Source organism: Neovison vison, chromosome 5 (assembly GCF_020171115.1).
Source record: "Neovison vison isolate M4711 chromosome 5, ASM_NN_V1, whole genome shotgun sequence".
Lineage (NCBI taxonomy): Eukaryota > Metazoa > Chordata > Mammalia > Carnivora > Mustelidae > Neogale > Neogale vison.
This window is the reverse complement of record NC_058095.1, coordinates 70,779,455-70,793,715: the sequence shown is the minus strand read 5'-3', so window position 1 is coordinate 70,793,715 and position 14,261 is coordinate 70,779,455. Positions and strand designations below refer to the sequence as shown.

Below are 14,261 nucleotides of genomic sequence, written 5' to 3'. Positions count from 1 at the left end.
ATCCCTCTGACCTGCGCACGCAGCTGCTGGGCCCCAGCTGGGGACTCTCCAGAACCCGGGCGGCCCCGCCCCTCGCGGGCCTAGCGCGTTACCTCCGACTCGCGGTGGTGGTTTTGCACCTGCGCCCCGCAGTCTTCCCCTCCTCAATCCTCCCGGTAGCGCCACAGCGCCATCTCGTGGCGGAAGGCATCTGTATCACTTGGTATCCGACCGGCCAGAGTCAGGGAGCGCCTCTGCGCTTAGGAGCTGGCGGGGCCGAAGCCGAGTGGACACACACTCCCCGGAGGTGTAGCCTGATCCCGCAGCGCGGCTAGGTTCTACGCAATAGGCCCACGCTCCGACGCCGGTCTCGTGGACTGCCCCAGCTTCCCCGGAGAGGGGTGGGGCTGCGGAGCCCCGCCCTCCGAGCGCCCAGCCCCACCCGCCGCCGCTGGCTGCGCCTGCGCACTACGGCATGCACGCTTGCTTTAGCGAAGGTCCTATCCCAAGAAACGTGTCCCACGCGCCACGCCGTCGGTTTCCAGGGCAACCCGGAGCCTCTCCGTAACCCCGCGCGTAACCTTGGTCCTTTCCTGGAGCCCCCAGCGTGGCCATGACGGCCGCGGGTCCCAGCGTCTTCCTACTCATGGTCAACGGGCAGGTGGAGAGCGCCCAGGTGAGCGGCCGTGGACCTCGCCCGCCCTACCCCACTCTCCCCGAAAGCCCATCCCGCGACCTCCAGGGCTGCCGCGTGGCCCCGGAGAGGTGCGTTGTTCCTCCCGAGCCTCTGTCTCCCACGGTTAGGCGGGGGAGGGGAACCAGCGTTTGAGAGGCTTTCCTGCGAAAACTCAGCCCCGATGTGCGCGGGTGGAAGCCGACCTCGAGAGGTTGAGCTCGTGCCGAGGACACGCTCGGCCAAGCCTTTGAGACCCCGTTCGGATCATGTCCAGCTTGTGGAGTCCCGGGCAGGAACCTAACGCGGGTGTAAGGCGGGGAGCCGAAACTCGACCGGGACGCTGGGCCTCGGTCCTCTAGTGCTCTGCACTCTGAACTCTCAGATCCTTGAATTTGGGTCAGAACGGAGGTAATCTGGTGAATCTGATCGAACGATGGTGGTGGTGGAAAGATCCTGGGAGAGTCTGGTCAGTTTGACAGAAGGGGACGCTACTACACTTTGTAAGAACCATTGGTCATAGATAGATAGAGGTAGATAGGTATGTTCACCATGAATTCGCCGTTTGCAGCACTGCTCATTCGGTCCTCGAAACAATCCTGTGAAGTGGATATTACTAGCATCCCCATTTTATAGATGGGAACACTTGCCCAAATGGAGCGGCAAAGCTGGGATTTGAACCCAGGTCTGCCTGCCGCCAAAACTTTGGTGCATTACCCTTCCAGACTTTTGGAAGATGGTGTTTATTGTATTATTGTGAGGATCAGGTGAACTGGTTTGGGTAAAGTTCTGGGTCTCTCATGCCTCCCTGTTTCATCGGGCTCATGTCCCCGTGCTCCCACCCTGTCCACCTGCCCCTTGGCCGAGTGTCCACAACTACCTTCCCCTCGTCTCTTCTGTCCCATTAGGGGCCTTTGGCTGGGCTGGATCACGTCTGTGCACTGTCAGCACCCATGCCCGCCTTCCGGGGCCTCCCAGTCAGTTCTGGTCCCTCCCTCTCTCCAGGCCTTGAGCTCCAGTCCCCTGTAGGCTTCGTGTCCCAATAGCATCCTTTCACTTTGGCACCATTCCCTCAGACCTCCTCTGGGCCCACCCTTGTGCCAGGCACTGGGGACACAAAAACGTCATCACACTTGTTCCATGTTCATAGTCAAATGGGGTTGACAGAAATAAACAAGCCATCAGAGCTTTGATTGAGGGGAGGACCAGGGCCTGACAGAGCCAGGACAGGGGGCAGGGGGCAGGGGAGGCTTAAAACAACCTGGAAGTTAGGACGGGCTCCCTGGAAGGTAAGTTTTGAAGGATGAACCGGAGTTTGCCAGATGGAGTAATGGGAAAGGCATGCCAGACAGAAGCCAGAACTCAGGCAAAGGCTCAACGGCAGTAGCAGCCTGGGACTGCACCTTGGACTCCCACATCTCGGGCCCCAATCCCTATGCTGCACCCCGTGTCCTCAGCCCTGGCTGTTTCTTAGACCAACTCCAGGTGCCTGGTGCTCAGAATTCCTATTGGCTGCCTTTACGTAGTCAACATGTTGGCCTCACCACGGGTCTCCATAATCTCAAGCTGTGTGTGCTTCTTCCTGCAGTTTCCGGAGTATGATGATCTCTACTGCAAGTACTGCTTTGTGTATGGCCAGGACTGGGCCCCCACGGCGGTAAGCTGGGCCCTCGGGCGTCCCTTATGCACAGGCTCCATGACCGATGGGGTTTCTGAAGGTGTCCACCTTTCTCCTTCCGCTCCCAGTTCAGAACCCATGCAGAGGTAGACACTGAGCTCAGGGAGGTTCCAAGCGTGACTTTGTTCCTGGTAAAGCTGGAGTGGGGAATGCAGCCATCGGCGGGCTCCCAGATCAAAGCTGCACTTGCTCACGTGCCTTGTCCCGGAAGCTTGCACGTGGCCGCAAAGAGGAACGTGTGGGCAGCCCGTAGAGCCTCCGGCCTTCTCCTAGCCCACGGGGAGGACTCTGGGGAGTCCGAAGGCAGAACAGAAGCTCTCCTTGCAAGACTTGGCTCAGAGTAATCTGTCTCCCCCAGATAGCTAGATGAGAGTCCCAGTCTTTGTGGAGCGCACATCCTTGTGCAGTGAGACAGACAATACGTACCAGTGTTCTAGTATGTTCTAGTAAAAAGTGCCAAGGAGAAAGTAGAGTTGGGAAGGGAGGTATGGAGGATAGAGAGAAACCAGAATCTAGGTGAGGGGGGCCGGGGAGGGCCTCCCTGAGAAGGTAACTTCGGGCCAAGACCTGAATGGAGTGAGGGAAGGAGCCATGTGCAGGTCTGTGTTAAGAGCTCTGCAGGCAGAAGGAGCAGAGGTGCACAGGCCCTGAGGCTGGAGTGCGCCTGGCGCTTGAGGAACAGGAAGGAGGCAGGTGTGGCCAGCAAGGAACATGAGCAGGGAGGAGTGTGGCAGGAGCTGAAGCAGGGTGTGGGGGGGTAGTCAGGCCGTGGAGGACACGGTCAGTCAGAGTAAGGACCACGGCCTCACACAGGGTTACATGGGACCCACTCAGAGAGTCTGGAACAGAGAAAGTGGCCTGCCTAGTGTTCTAGTGTTTTCCATAGCTCCCTCTGGCTTCTGTGTCCAGAGTAGACGGGGGAGCAAGGGCCAGAGAGGGAGACCCTGGACAGTTCCCAGAAACAGAGGAGCAAAGACAGCACGTAGATGAGGCGCAGCACTGGGGGTGCGGCAGGTACTCGAATTTCCAATATATTGTGAAGGTGGAGGCAACAGGGTTTCCTCTTGGGCAGATGTGGGGCATGGGAGAAAGGAGTTAAGAATAACATGAAGCTTCTGAGCCCGGGCACTTGGGAGCAGAGCCGCTTTTCAGTGAGAAGACTGGGTAGCCAGATCTGGGAGAACTTTCCAGAGCTCTGTCCGGCATGTGTGGAGGTTGAGGTTCCCAGTAGACATCCAGCCAGGGTGCAGGGTTGGCAGTGGAGGCGGGGCGCTCTGGAGGTCAGAGGTGAGGACCGGCTGCGGGTTTGGGAGTCCGTCTCCCCCACATGAAGAGGAAGTGGCAAGGGCAACACTGGGCGCCCCCACCGGGATGAGGAAAGACCCAAAGACTATTGTGTCCCAGAAGCCACGAAGGCAGAGTGTGTCCAGTGCTGCTGCTGGGTCAGGTAAACTGAGGACAGAGAAATGTCCGCACATACAGCAACCCTGGGGTCCCTGGATCTCCCCACCAAAAGCTCTTCGGTAGCACGGGCACCTGTGCTCAGACGGAAGTGGGTTCTCAAGAGGGAAGTGAGAAGGAATGGGGGCCGGAGAGTGTGCACAGCTCGTTCCAGGAGTTGTACTTGGCAGGGGAGCTACAAATGGGTTGTTGGGTGGAGGAAGACATAGGGCCAGCCTCATTTCTTGATAGAGAAGCTCGCACACACGCATGCACCGACATACGTGACCGTGACAGAAGAGGGACATGACCCGCAGCCGCTTCCTCTGGTGAGGGGGCGAGAACCCGGGCCCGGGCTGGCTCTTCACGAAGACCCGGAGAGGCTCAGGAGCTGCCCCAGCGCCCTGGAGTTCCAGTCATGGGAAGTTAGCGTGTTGGCAGAAGGTAGTGAGGAAAACTGCCCACCCGGATCGGGGGAGCAGTGTGGCAGCCAGAGCACGGGCAGCAGCTGTCGCCGTCCCTGTTCCCACAGGGTCTGGAGGAGGGCATCTCACAGATCACGTCCAAGAGCCAGGATGTGCGGCGAGCGCTGGTGTGGAACTTCCCAATTGACGTCACCTTCAAGAGCACGAACCCCTACGGCTGTGAGTCTGCAGGGGCCTTGCAGGGACACCCGGGTGGGGGCGGGGGGAGGTGCCCCCAGGGCCATCCGCTCCCAGCTCCTCTCTGCCCGTCCCCTGGGCCCTTGTGACAGCCCCGTCCTCTGCTCTCTTGCCACCTGGCCGATTCCCTCCACCTCCCCCACCACCCCAACCCTGGTTCGTGGACAGGCGACAGAGCTGACCTTTAGGAAGCTCAGAGAGTATCAGTGCGGCCCCAGCCTGTGGCCATTATGGCCCAGGTGGGCTTGGCCTATGCGGTGGACAAATCACTCTGTTTCTTTTCTCACGTTAGGAAACCGAGGCCCAAAAGTAACATCATTTGCCTTTGGCTTTATATCTAGCAGCTGAGCATGGATTGGATTTCAGGCCCATCTGATTCCACAGTCTGAGCCTCTCTGCTGCACGTGGCTTGGGGCCTAGGCTTGCGGGGTTTCCGAAGCAGGGGTTGCCTGGCGGTCCTCCTTGTCATTATCCGCAAGTAAGAATGCTTCCATAGGCTTCCTGGGACAGGGCACTGGATGGTGGGCCATTTCCTACTGCTGAGGAAGGCTCGCAGAGGCAAATACAGTAGTAAAAAGCAAAAACAAAACACAACTATTCCAAGGTTTCAGAGAGCTAGCAAAGTATTAGAGATTTACCAGGCCACGATCCCAGAGAATATAGGAATCTAGAGACGTGATCTCGCTCACATAGCCCCGAGAGTATTTACTGATTCCCCCAGAGGTGACTTAGAGGCTGATGGAGGCTTTTGACAGCTGCTCTGGGCTCAGGGTGCAAAAACCAGGAAAATCCCTGCAACTTGGACAGAGACCTCAGAGCGCTTGGTGGAGCCTGGGAGCTGCGGCCCAGCTCCGGATGGTTCCTGACCTTGAACATGGTTACAGAAGCTCTCAAATAAAATATTCATAAGCCTAATCTAGCAGGATGTAAAAGGGATAACATATGAACAAGTATGGTTTATCCCAGAAATATAAAGCTTATATAATATCCGAAATCAACCAGCGTGATTCACTGCTTTAAAAAGAAGGAAAGTCACGATCATCCCTATAAATGTAGAAACGATGATAAAATTCAGCATCCATTCTTGATAAACTTTGACAAACTAGGAATAGAAGAAAGCTTGCTTTTTTTTTTTTTTTTTTTTTTTTAAGTCATGGAGCCCATTGTGGGGTCTGAACTTATGACCTGAGCTGAGATCAAGAGTTGGACCCCCATGGGTGCCTGGGTGGCTCAGTCAGTTAAGCGTCTTCCTTCGGCTCACGTTGTGATCCCCGGGGAACTGGGATCAAGTCTAGCATCAGGCTCCCTGCTCAGTGGGGAGTCTGGTTCTCCCACTACCACCCCCGCCCTACTCATGATCTCTTTCTCTCCATCAAATAAATAAAATCTTGAAAAAAAAGTTGTGGGGCGCCTGGGTGGCTCAATGGGTTAAAGCCTCTGCCTTCGGCTCAGGTCATGATCTTAGGGTCCTGGGATCGAGCCCTGCATCGGGCTCTCTGCTCAGCGGGGAGCCTGCTTCCCCCTCTCTCTCTGTCTGCCTCTCTGTCTCCTTCTGATCTCTATCTGTCAAATAAATAAATAAAATCTTAAAAAAAGAAAAAAGTTGGATCCCCAACCAACTGAGCCACCAGGGGCTCCTGGAAGGAAACTTTCTTAATTTGATAAAGGCTATCTACAAAAAACTTGGAGCAAACATTAGCTTTTCTAAGTGAAATGGTGAACAATTTCCTTGTTGCTAACAAACAAAGGCATAAGAATTAGAAAGAATAAAACTGTCATTTTTTACAGGTGACATTATGTGTGTAGAATTTGCAAAATAACCCACAGATAAGTTACTAAAATAATAAAGTGGCGTGAATGCTGGATAGGAGATAAACAGACAAAAACCAGTGGCTTTTTGTATGAAAATAAATAGACTGTCTTCTCTTGTGCACACATGTGATTCAAAAATGATATATCAAAAAGAAATTCTTTACTATAATATCATAATATAACAGAGCTGCCAAGACAGGCCACGGAACTCACATACACACTGCACATCAATGAGGAAAAGACTGGTAGAAATACGGGCAAGAGGCCGAGCAGGTCCTTCACGGAGGAGGGTATCTGAGTTACTGAGAAACAGAGCAAGGGCTTTACTTCAGTGAGAAAGATTGCAGTGAAGGTGAAGGCAAGCTGTGGTGAGCTGCCACCCGTGCCCACGCCTGAATAGCTCCAATCAGGGAAACTGAGGACCCCTGCTTTGTAAGGACATGGTGTGAAGGGAACTCCAGGGCCTGGCGGGTGTGAGGGCGCTTGGGACGTGTGCCCAGCAGAACCATGTGCGTGCATGGGGCAAGGGCTTGAACAAGAGCTCAGCCTCACCACCTGGGGGCTCCCCAAGGAGAAACTGCCCACATGCCCATCGGCACCGGAGCAAACCCTGTCCTGGTCTGTCCAGAGCCAGAATGTTCTCTAGCATTGAGAACGAGCGACATCCCCTACATGACACAGTCTGAACGATCTCACAGACACGACGTTGAATTAAAGAAGCTGGGTACCAATACACAGACTCCACGATTCCATTTGTATAAGGTTTTATTTATTCATTTAAATGGGTAAAACCAGGGCACTGGGGTCGCTCAGTCGGTTAAGTGTCTGACTCTTGGTTTTGGCTCAGCTTGGAGTCCGCTTGTGATTCTCTCCCTCTGCCCCTCCCTGTGCTCACTCGCTCGCTCTCTCGCTCTCAAAATTAAAACCCTTAAAAAAGTGGGTAAAATCGAAACCATGTTGGGATGCCTTCTTTGGCAGGAAAGGCTTACAAGGAGTACTTTCTTCAAGTCAGAATAGGGGCTCCCTCTGGGGGAGGGGGAGTGATGAGAAGGGCCCTGAACCTGTGTCTTACGCTCACCAAGCACCTAACACAGGGCACAGACATGGCCTAGAGGTGAGGGACCTGAGAGGCTGGGGGATGAGTTGTCCGATGGCCTGAGGCCCATCCTACAGGCCGCAGGTGCCTGGCAGCCCGGTTTCCTGGGCCTCCCTGCCTCACTCCAGGCAGCGACTTCTCCCCTGCCTTCAGAGGATGAATAGACTGATCCTGTAGAAAGGACCCAGTGTACCTCCATGTTTACAGGGAACTGGTGGGATCAGCGATCATTTAAAGGAAAATGGTGAGGAAGGTCTTTCTTTCCCTCTGACCTCCCCCACGGCACCCCAAAGCCAGGCTGCGAACCTTGGAAGCCCACACTTGAATCTGACCGCCTGTATCAAAAAGGAGGCTCCCAAGAAGCGGCCCCTTTGCTCATTTCCTGGCTGGGTCCCTGTGCCTTGAGCAGAGGAGAAGAGTGCCTTCGGGGGTCCTCTCTGTATTGTCCAGGCACAGAATCTGCCAGGCATCTGGTCCTTGCCAAGGACCTCGCCCAATTGTTGCACTCTCCACCGCTGTCCCCGCCTGCCTCCCCCGATTCTGGGTCAGCAGAAGCCCTTAGTGGAGAAGGGGGAGGGGTCCGATGTCCACTCCTGTTCTCTGCCCTACACCTTCCACCTGCTGACCGCTTGTCTTGTTCTTCCCAAGGGCCACAGATTGTGCTCAGTGTATACGGACCAGACGTGTTTGGGAACGATGTGGTCCGAGGCTACGGGGCAGTGCACGTGCCTTTCTCACCTGGCAGGTGGGTTCTGGCTCTGACTGGGTCCCTGGGCCACAGTCCGTCCCTTGCTGGGCCATGCTGGTTTAGGACCAGGGCACCCCCCAGCAGGGCTTTTCTTAGGACAGACTTTGCTGCGAGGCTGGAAGTGTGCTGGCGTCCCCTGGGGCCTGGGCAGTGGGAGCTGTCGGAGAAGTAGAGACACAGAGAGACGCAGTGATAGCTCTAGACGGGATTCTGGGATGCAGATGAGGGGAGTTTGCCTAGAGTAGAACAGCCAAATGTCCTGAGTATTGTTGCTGAGACAGAAGGCGCAGGATGTGGGGGGAGGCATGTGGAGAGGAGGTGGGGCTGGGGCAGTGAGGGCCAGGACCCCAGGCTTGGCGGGCAGGACTAGGGCAGGGGGCTGCAGCCGGGGGAAGGTGCAGGGAATCGTGGAGGGCTTCCTGGAAGAAGGGCATCCATACCGGGCCTTGGAGATGTGGGGGGACAGGGCCCCAGGAGTGATGGCTCTACCTGAGCCTTGACAAGATGCCAGGCCCACGGGGTCCCTGGGCCGTTTCCAGCACCTTGCTTGCAGCGAGCACAGCGGGGACGGGTAGGGCTTGGCTCGGACTCGGTGCTGCCTGATGGACCGCTCCTGCTCACCAGACGCTCGGGAAGTCCCACCACTTTTCTGTTACTCAGCACATCTGTCCGTGAAAACATCTGTTTCAGGCACAAAAGGACCATCCCTATGTTTGTCCCTGAATCCACGTCTAAACTGCAGAAGTTTACGAGGTGAGTTTCGACATCCTCCTGCCGGCGCCTACTTCTGACCTAGGGAGTCAGAGTGGAGGGAGGGAGGGGTGTCCCTGTCCTTCCTCACTTGCGCTGGGTAACCTCGTCGGGTCTCCCATCTGCTCCATCTTTGGGGCCCAGGGAAGCAGGGGCTGTGGGCTCCGGTCAGCCGCTGATCCAGCTGCATGAGGCCGGGCACCTTTATACTCTGTGCCCCATTACTGGTCTTTGTGCCAGGGCAGAGTGAAAGCTCTCGACAGATGGGGAGATGCTCACGACGTAATAGGATATTAAAATATGAAAAAGGACACAGGAGGATACAGTGGTGTGGGGGCCTCCTGGAGGAGGTGACATCCAAACAGAAAGTAGAGTGGAGGTAAGGGCCAGTGTGGCTGATCTGGGGAAGGAATATTCCAGGTGTAGGAAACAGTGCGAAGTCCATGGGCTTAGTGTGCTCGGAGCAGCATGGATGTGGTGTCGCTGGTGGGTGGTGAGCAAGGGGAGTGTGGGGGAGATACCAGGGAGGCGGGGAGCCTCTTGGCCCTTACCACATCCATGTCTAGGCTTAGAGGGCAGGCCGACTGCCTCGAGGTTGGCGACAGAGACTCTTGTCCGCTCAGCTTGGCTGCGAGCCCCGCACTGCTCCGCTCTAGGTCAGCCAGGAGCCCTCTGTTCACAGCCAGGATGGGGGTGAGGCGGGGGGAAGGAAGGCTACCCGGGTGCCCAGGTGCAGCTGACGAGCGGCCCCTCCGCAGGCCTGGGTGGTTTCGGGGTGAGCCTTGGCCAGAGTCCCGCAGGGCAGGACAGCGTTGGGCCTCACAGAGGAGGCCTCACTGAGTTCTGAGGCCTGGAGGGGAGAATGTGGGTGCCCGCCCCCGCGAAGGCCCTTGGGAAGCCAATGATGGGAAGGTGCCCTGGGCCATTGTAAGCTAGACGGGACGACACCCACCTGCGGAACTGTCGGGAAAATAGGGGCCGTGTCCATTAGTGGGGACAGGAAGGTTAAGGGCTTTGAGCCCACACTGCTGTCCCGGCCGCGGCGTCCGTGCTGCTCTGCACCCCACAGCTCCAAGGGAACCTTGGGTCTCAGGGCTACGTCCCTCTGAGGAAAGGGTCTCCGTGCAGGACAAGTTTCTGGGTGTTTCTGCCAGTGCCAGAGGCTAGCAGCTGGGGGCAGTGGGCAGCCTCCCCTGGGGAAGGTGTGTGTTTGCAGTCCGGACAGTGGGGGATCTGATGAGCGAAGGTGGTTTGGTCAAAATCTTCCCAGAGCCTGTCCATAGAGGCCAGCCTTTGCTCAGCCCCCCTGCCTGCCCTCCTCCCCTCAGCCCTGTATTAGTTCCCGGGGCTGGTGTAACCAGCGACGACAAACTCAATGGCTTCAGAAACTTAATTGTCTCACAGTCCAAAACTAGTATCAGTGGGGTGAGATCAAGGCGCCCGCAGGGCTGCGCTCCTCCCGCCACCTCTGCACCCCCCGCCAGGCTCTTGGGGAGCCTCTGCTCCTGGCCAGCTTCTGCTGGCTGCGGCCTGCCTGGGCTTGGGGCCCATCGCTCCAGTCTCTGCCTCTGTGGTCACGTGTGCAACCTCACATGTCACCCCCTCCCCTGTGTGTGTTCCCTCTCCCTCCCCCTCTTAGGACACTTAGGGGGCATTTAGGGTGAACCCAGATAACCCAGGACAACGCCCCCATGTTTAAGATCTTTATTTTAGTCAGATGTGCAAAGATTCTTTTCCCAAATAAGGTCACGTTGGTAAGTTCCAGGGACAAGGACTGCTGGGGCCGTTATCGGGCCCATGACAGTGCCTCCCACCCAGCCTTCACAGAGCGACAAAAATGGTTTTCCTAAACACGCTGCTTTAGAAACACATCAAGCACATCTCTGCGTTTAGAATCAACTTTAGCGAGGGTGCTGGGAGACCCTGCGTTCTCCTGTCCTGCTGACCTCCAGCCCTACCCCCTGCCCGCATGTCCTCCAGCCCACCGGGTCCTTCCTGGCCTCAGCTCTTGCCTGGACACTCTCCTCCACCCTGAACAGCCTGTCCTTGTAGACCTCAGGACAGAGCGGTGGCTGCTTCCCCTGCCTGTGAGGTGGAGACCCCCCCTCCTCCGATAGAGAAACTGAGGCACACAGACACAGTGGCCTGCCATCCAGCCCTGGCTAGAACCCTAGATTCCCAGTTCCCCTCCCATCCCCGTCCGGAGACTCGGAGCCGGTGAGCCCCCTTACTGGCTGTTCCCACGGCCTACAGACAGCAGGGGGCAGTCACTGCTTTGTCCAGCATCAGCCAGACTGGAGCCCCACCCCTGGGCAGCACCCAGGGGACACCGGTGCCCTCGATGGAGGCTGCACCCCGGGGGCCAAGGGGCTGGCCCAGGCCGGGTGGCCTGAGCCAAGAGGAGACTCCAGCGAGCAGCTGGAGGGGCTGCTGGTGGGGGAGGGTGCTGGGCAGCCATGGGGAGGGTGGGGGTGCTGGGGCGGAGCACAGGCCTCCTGGCCCTCCCAGGTCAGCCACTTTAGCCGGAAGGCCGGGCGGAACCTGCTCTGGGAATGTGGGAACCTCGACAGACAGACCGAGGGGCCTCCTTCCTGGTGGGGCCTCCACTACCCCCAGCTGCATCACTGGCCTCCCCCCCGCACCCCCAAGGACCCCCAGAGCACAGGCTGGAGGTGCTCCTGGATCGGTGGCACCCCCGCCTGCCTGGCCCACCCCGCGGGGAATGTGCACCCAGATTGTTTCGGGCTCCTGTGGGTTTGGCAGAGGCATGGCCTCTGGTCTGGAAGGAGCTGTGACAGGCTGTGGGGCCTGGAGTGGCAGGCCCGGGGACAGCAGCCCAGAGCATCCAGCCCGCACCTCTCCGCCTGTGGCCTCGGGCATGTGCCCATCCTGCTCTCAGCCTCTGGAAGATGGGGGTGTTTACAGTTCCGGGCTCCTGGGAGGGACGGGTGGACAGCCAGCATGTCGGGGCCCCCAGAGGGCCGCACCCCTGCACCTGTGACTGGGGTGAGAGGATCGAGTTGGGCACCACGGAGCGAGCCCATCCTTGGGGCACCTGAACCTCAGAGTGAGAGCCATGAATAAGAGGATGACTGCCCCCCCCCCCCACCCCAGCAGTTGCCAGAGTGCCTTCTCCTCTAGCTCTGGGAGTTTATTCTGTACCGCCGGGAGGAAGCCAGGCTCAGGCTGAGAGATGGGAAGGGACTGTCCTGGATCCCACACTATTAAAAAAGAAAGTGGAGAGCCCAGATCCGGCCCCTCTGTCCACCACTCCAGGATGGGGCCTGTCTTCCCCCCGGGAGGATGGAGGGAGGTCACACTGCCCGCCCCCAACTGCTGTCCCCTTTCTGGGATTTCCACCTGGGCTCCCACTGTGCCCCCAGCCCCACACCTCCCTCAAAGCCACAGGGGATCGTGATGGGAAAGCTTGGTGTGCAGCCAAGGAGGGGTGGAGCGCAGAGCACCTCAGGCCTGGGGGGCAGCCTGCTGAGCCTCCGTGGATGCCTCCTGCGGCACCCAGCCTCACCTTTCCCCAGCAGAGGGCGGGGGCGTGGAAAGGTTCTGCCAAGGGCCAGGCCCTGGGGCAGGGGTTGGAGGGCTGCTGGTTTCTGAAGCCCAGGTCTCCGGTCTGAGGGATAGCCAGGCCGAGGACCTGCTCACCCCGTGTCCTCCTGTCCACCCAGCTGGTTCATGGGACGCCGGCCTGAGTACACAGACCCCAAGGTGGTGGCCCAGGGTGAAGGCCGAGAAGGTAAAGCTTGATCCCCTCAACCCCGCCCCCTCCCCACAGGCAAGCTGGAGCCCGGGAGGGACTGGGTAGACCCCTAGGAAACAGGGTGGAAGCCGGGGACCTGCCATGCACAAGATGGACTGTGAGAGCAGCCCAGGCCTCTCCCCCGAGCACTGCTCCCACCTGGGCCTGGCTGGAGCGCAGAGGGTCTGCCAGGTTTGTCGGTTCCTGGTGCAGCCCCCATACCTCCCTGTGGGGGCATGGGCCATTCCCATTTTACAGGAGAGACTGCTGGGGCTGAGATACCCCAGAGCAGCCTAGCTGACACCACTTTCTCTCCTCAGTGACCCGCGTGCGCTCACAGGGCTTTGTCACTCTCCTCTTCAATGTGGTGACCAAGGACATGAGGAAGCTGGGCTACGACACTGGGCCTCCTGACACACAGGGCACCTCGGGGCCCAGCCCGCCCCAGAGCATCCCCCGGTGAAGGCCCGCACTGGGCCACGGCCACAGCCACAGCCACTGAATTTGGCCATGCCGCCACCAAAGAACGCAGGGCTGTCCTTTTGGAGAGCTGGCCAGGGATCCAGCTGCTTGATGTGCAGCCCCGGAGGGGCTAAGAGGGTGGGGTCAGATTTTTATATAATAAAGCATCACCTTTCCCCAGAGCTTAGGCCTGGAGCTACCTCCTCTCCCTCCCTTCGGCCCTGCCCCCCACTCCTTGGGAGCAGGTCACTGGGGCCTGCCTGCCTGCCTCCCTGAGCTGGACCAGGACCTGTCCCCCACTCCATACTGCTTAGGGCACAGAAGTTGCCCGGAGAGGCACACGAGACAGCCACCTGGGTTGTGAGCTCTGGTTCAGCCCTGCCTGGGGCTGTGCGACTCTCCCCACACTCCTCCCTAACACAGGAGGGAGATGACAAGGTTTTGGGGCTCAGGAGCACCTGGCCCTTGTGCGAGGAGAAGAGAATGAGATCGGTGGGAGCCGCAGGGAGAGGCCCCCCGTAGCCCAGACGCCAGGGCTGAAATCCTCCCAGAAGCCGGAAGCTGCTGGAATCCCAGCTCTCTGGGCTCACAGCAGGAGAGGAGAGTGGGCCCCTGCACCCAGCACCCAGCAGCACTCAGCACACGGGTAGTGGAGCCATCCACACACAGGTCCCTGCGGCACTGCTGTGGCAGTCACCCTCCCAGCCTGTCCCCATTCTCCCCCGGGCACGGGGCCTGCAGCCCCCTGATCTGCTCTCCACCTGCATCTTTTTTTAAAAAAGATTTTGTTTTTTTCAAGTAATCTCTATCCCCGGCGTGGGGCTGTTCGATTCAATTGGAGCCACGAAGCCCCCGCCGCCCAGCCTCAAGACCACCAGCCTTGCCACCCCCCCCCATTGCCCTGGCCATCTGTGGACCCTGCCCTGCGACAGCACTGTGCCCACCCTGCCCCGCCCCTCCTCTCACTTAGCTCTCTGGACACCGAAAGTCTGTGCGGGTCCCCCGGCCTCTCCCAACCGGCTCCCTGTGTGCTCTGCGACTCGTTGCAACATTCCTGATTCTGACCGTCTTCTCTGAATGGAAAGTTCCCTCCACCTAGGTCCTGTGCCGAAGCCCACACTGGCCCTCACGGCCCTCTTCTGCTGCCCCAGCCCATGGACTGGAGCTGGGGCTGGAGACAAGATTTGCATCTGGACCCCTACTGGCA

The 14,261-nt window shown here is 58.4% G+C and overlaps 1 protein-coding gene across 1 annotated transcript; it reads left to right on the top strand.

Annotated features, from left to right (window-relative positions):
- Positions 1–467: 467 nt before the first annotated feature.
- Positions 468–13,236, top strand: B9D1 (B9 domain containing 1). Its single transcript, XM_044249345.1, has 7 exons — positions 468–655; positions 2,241–2,309; positions 4,303–4,414; positions 7,989–8,085; positions 8,779–8,841; positions 12,522–12,589; positions 12,913–13,236. Exons 1-7 carry the CDS (start codon positions 593–595, stop codon positions 13,053–13,055), a joined length of 615 nt encoding a protein of 204 aa, XP_044105280.1. The 5' UTR covers positions 468–592; the 3' UTR covers positions 13,056–13,236.
- Positions 13,237–14,261: the final 1,025 nt, after the last annotated feature.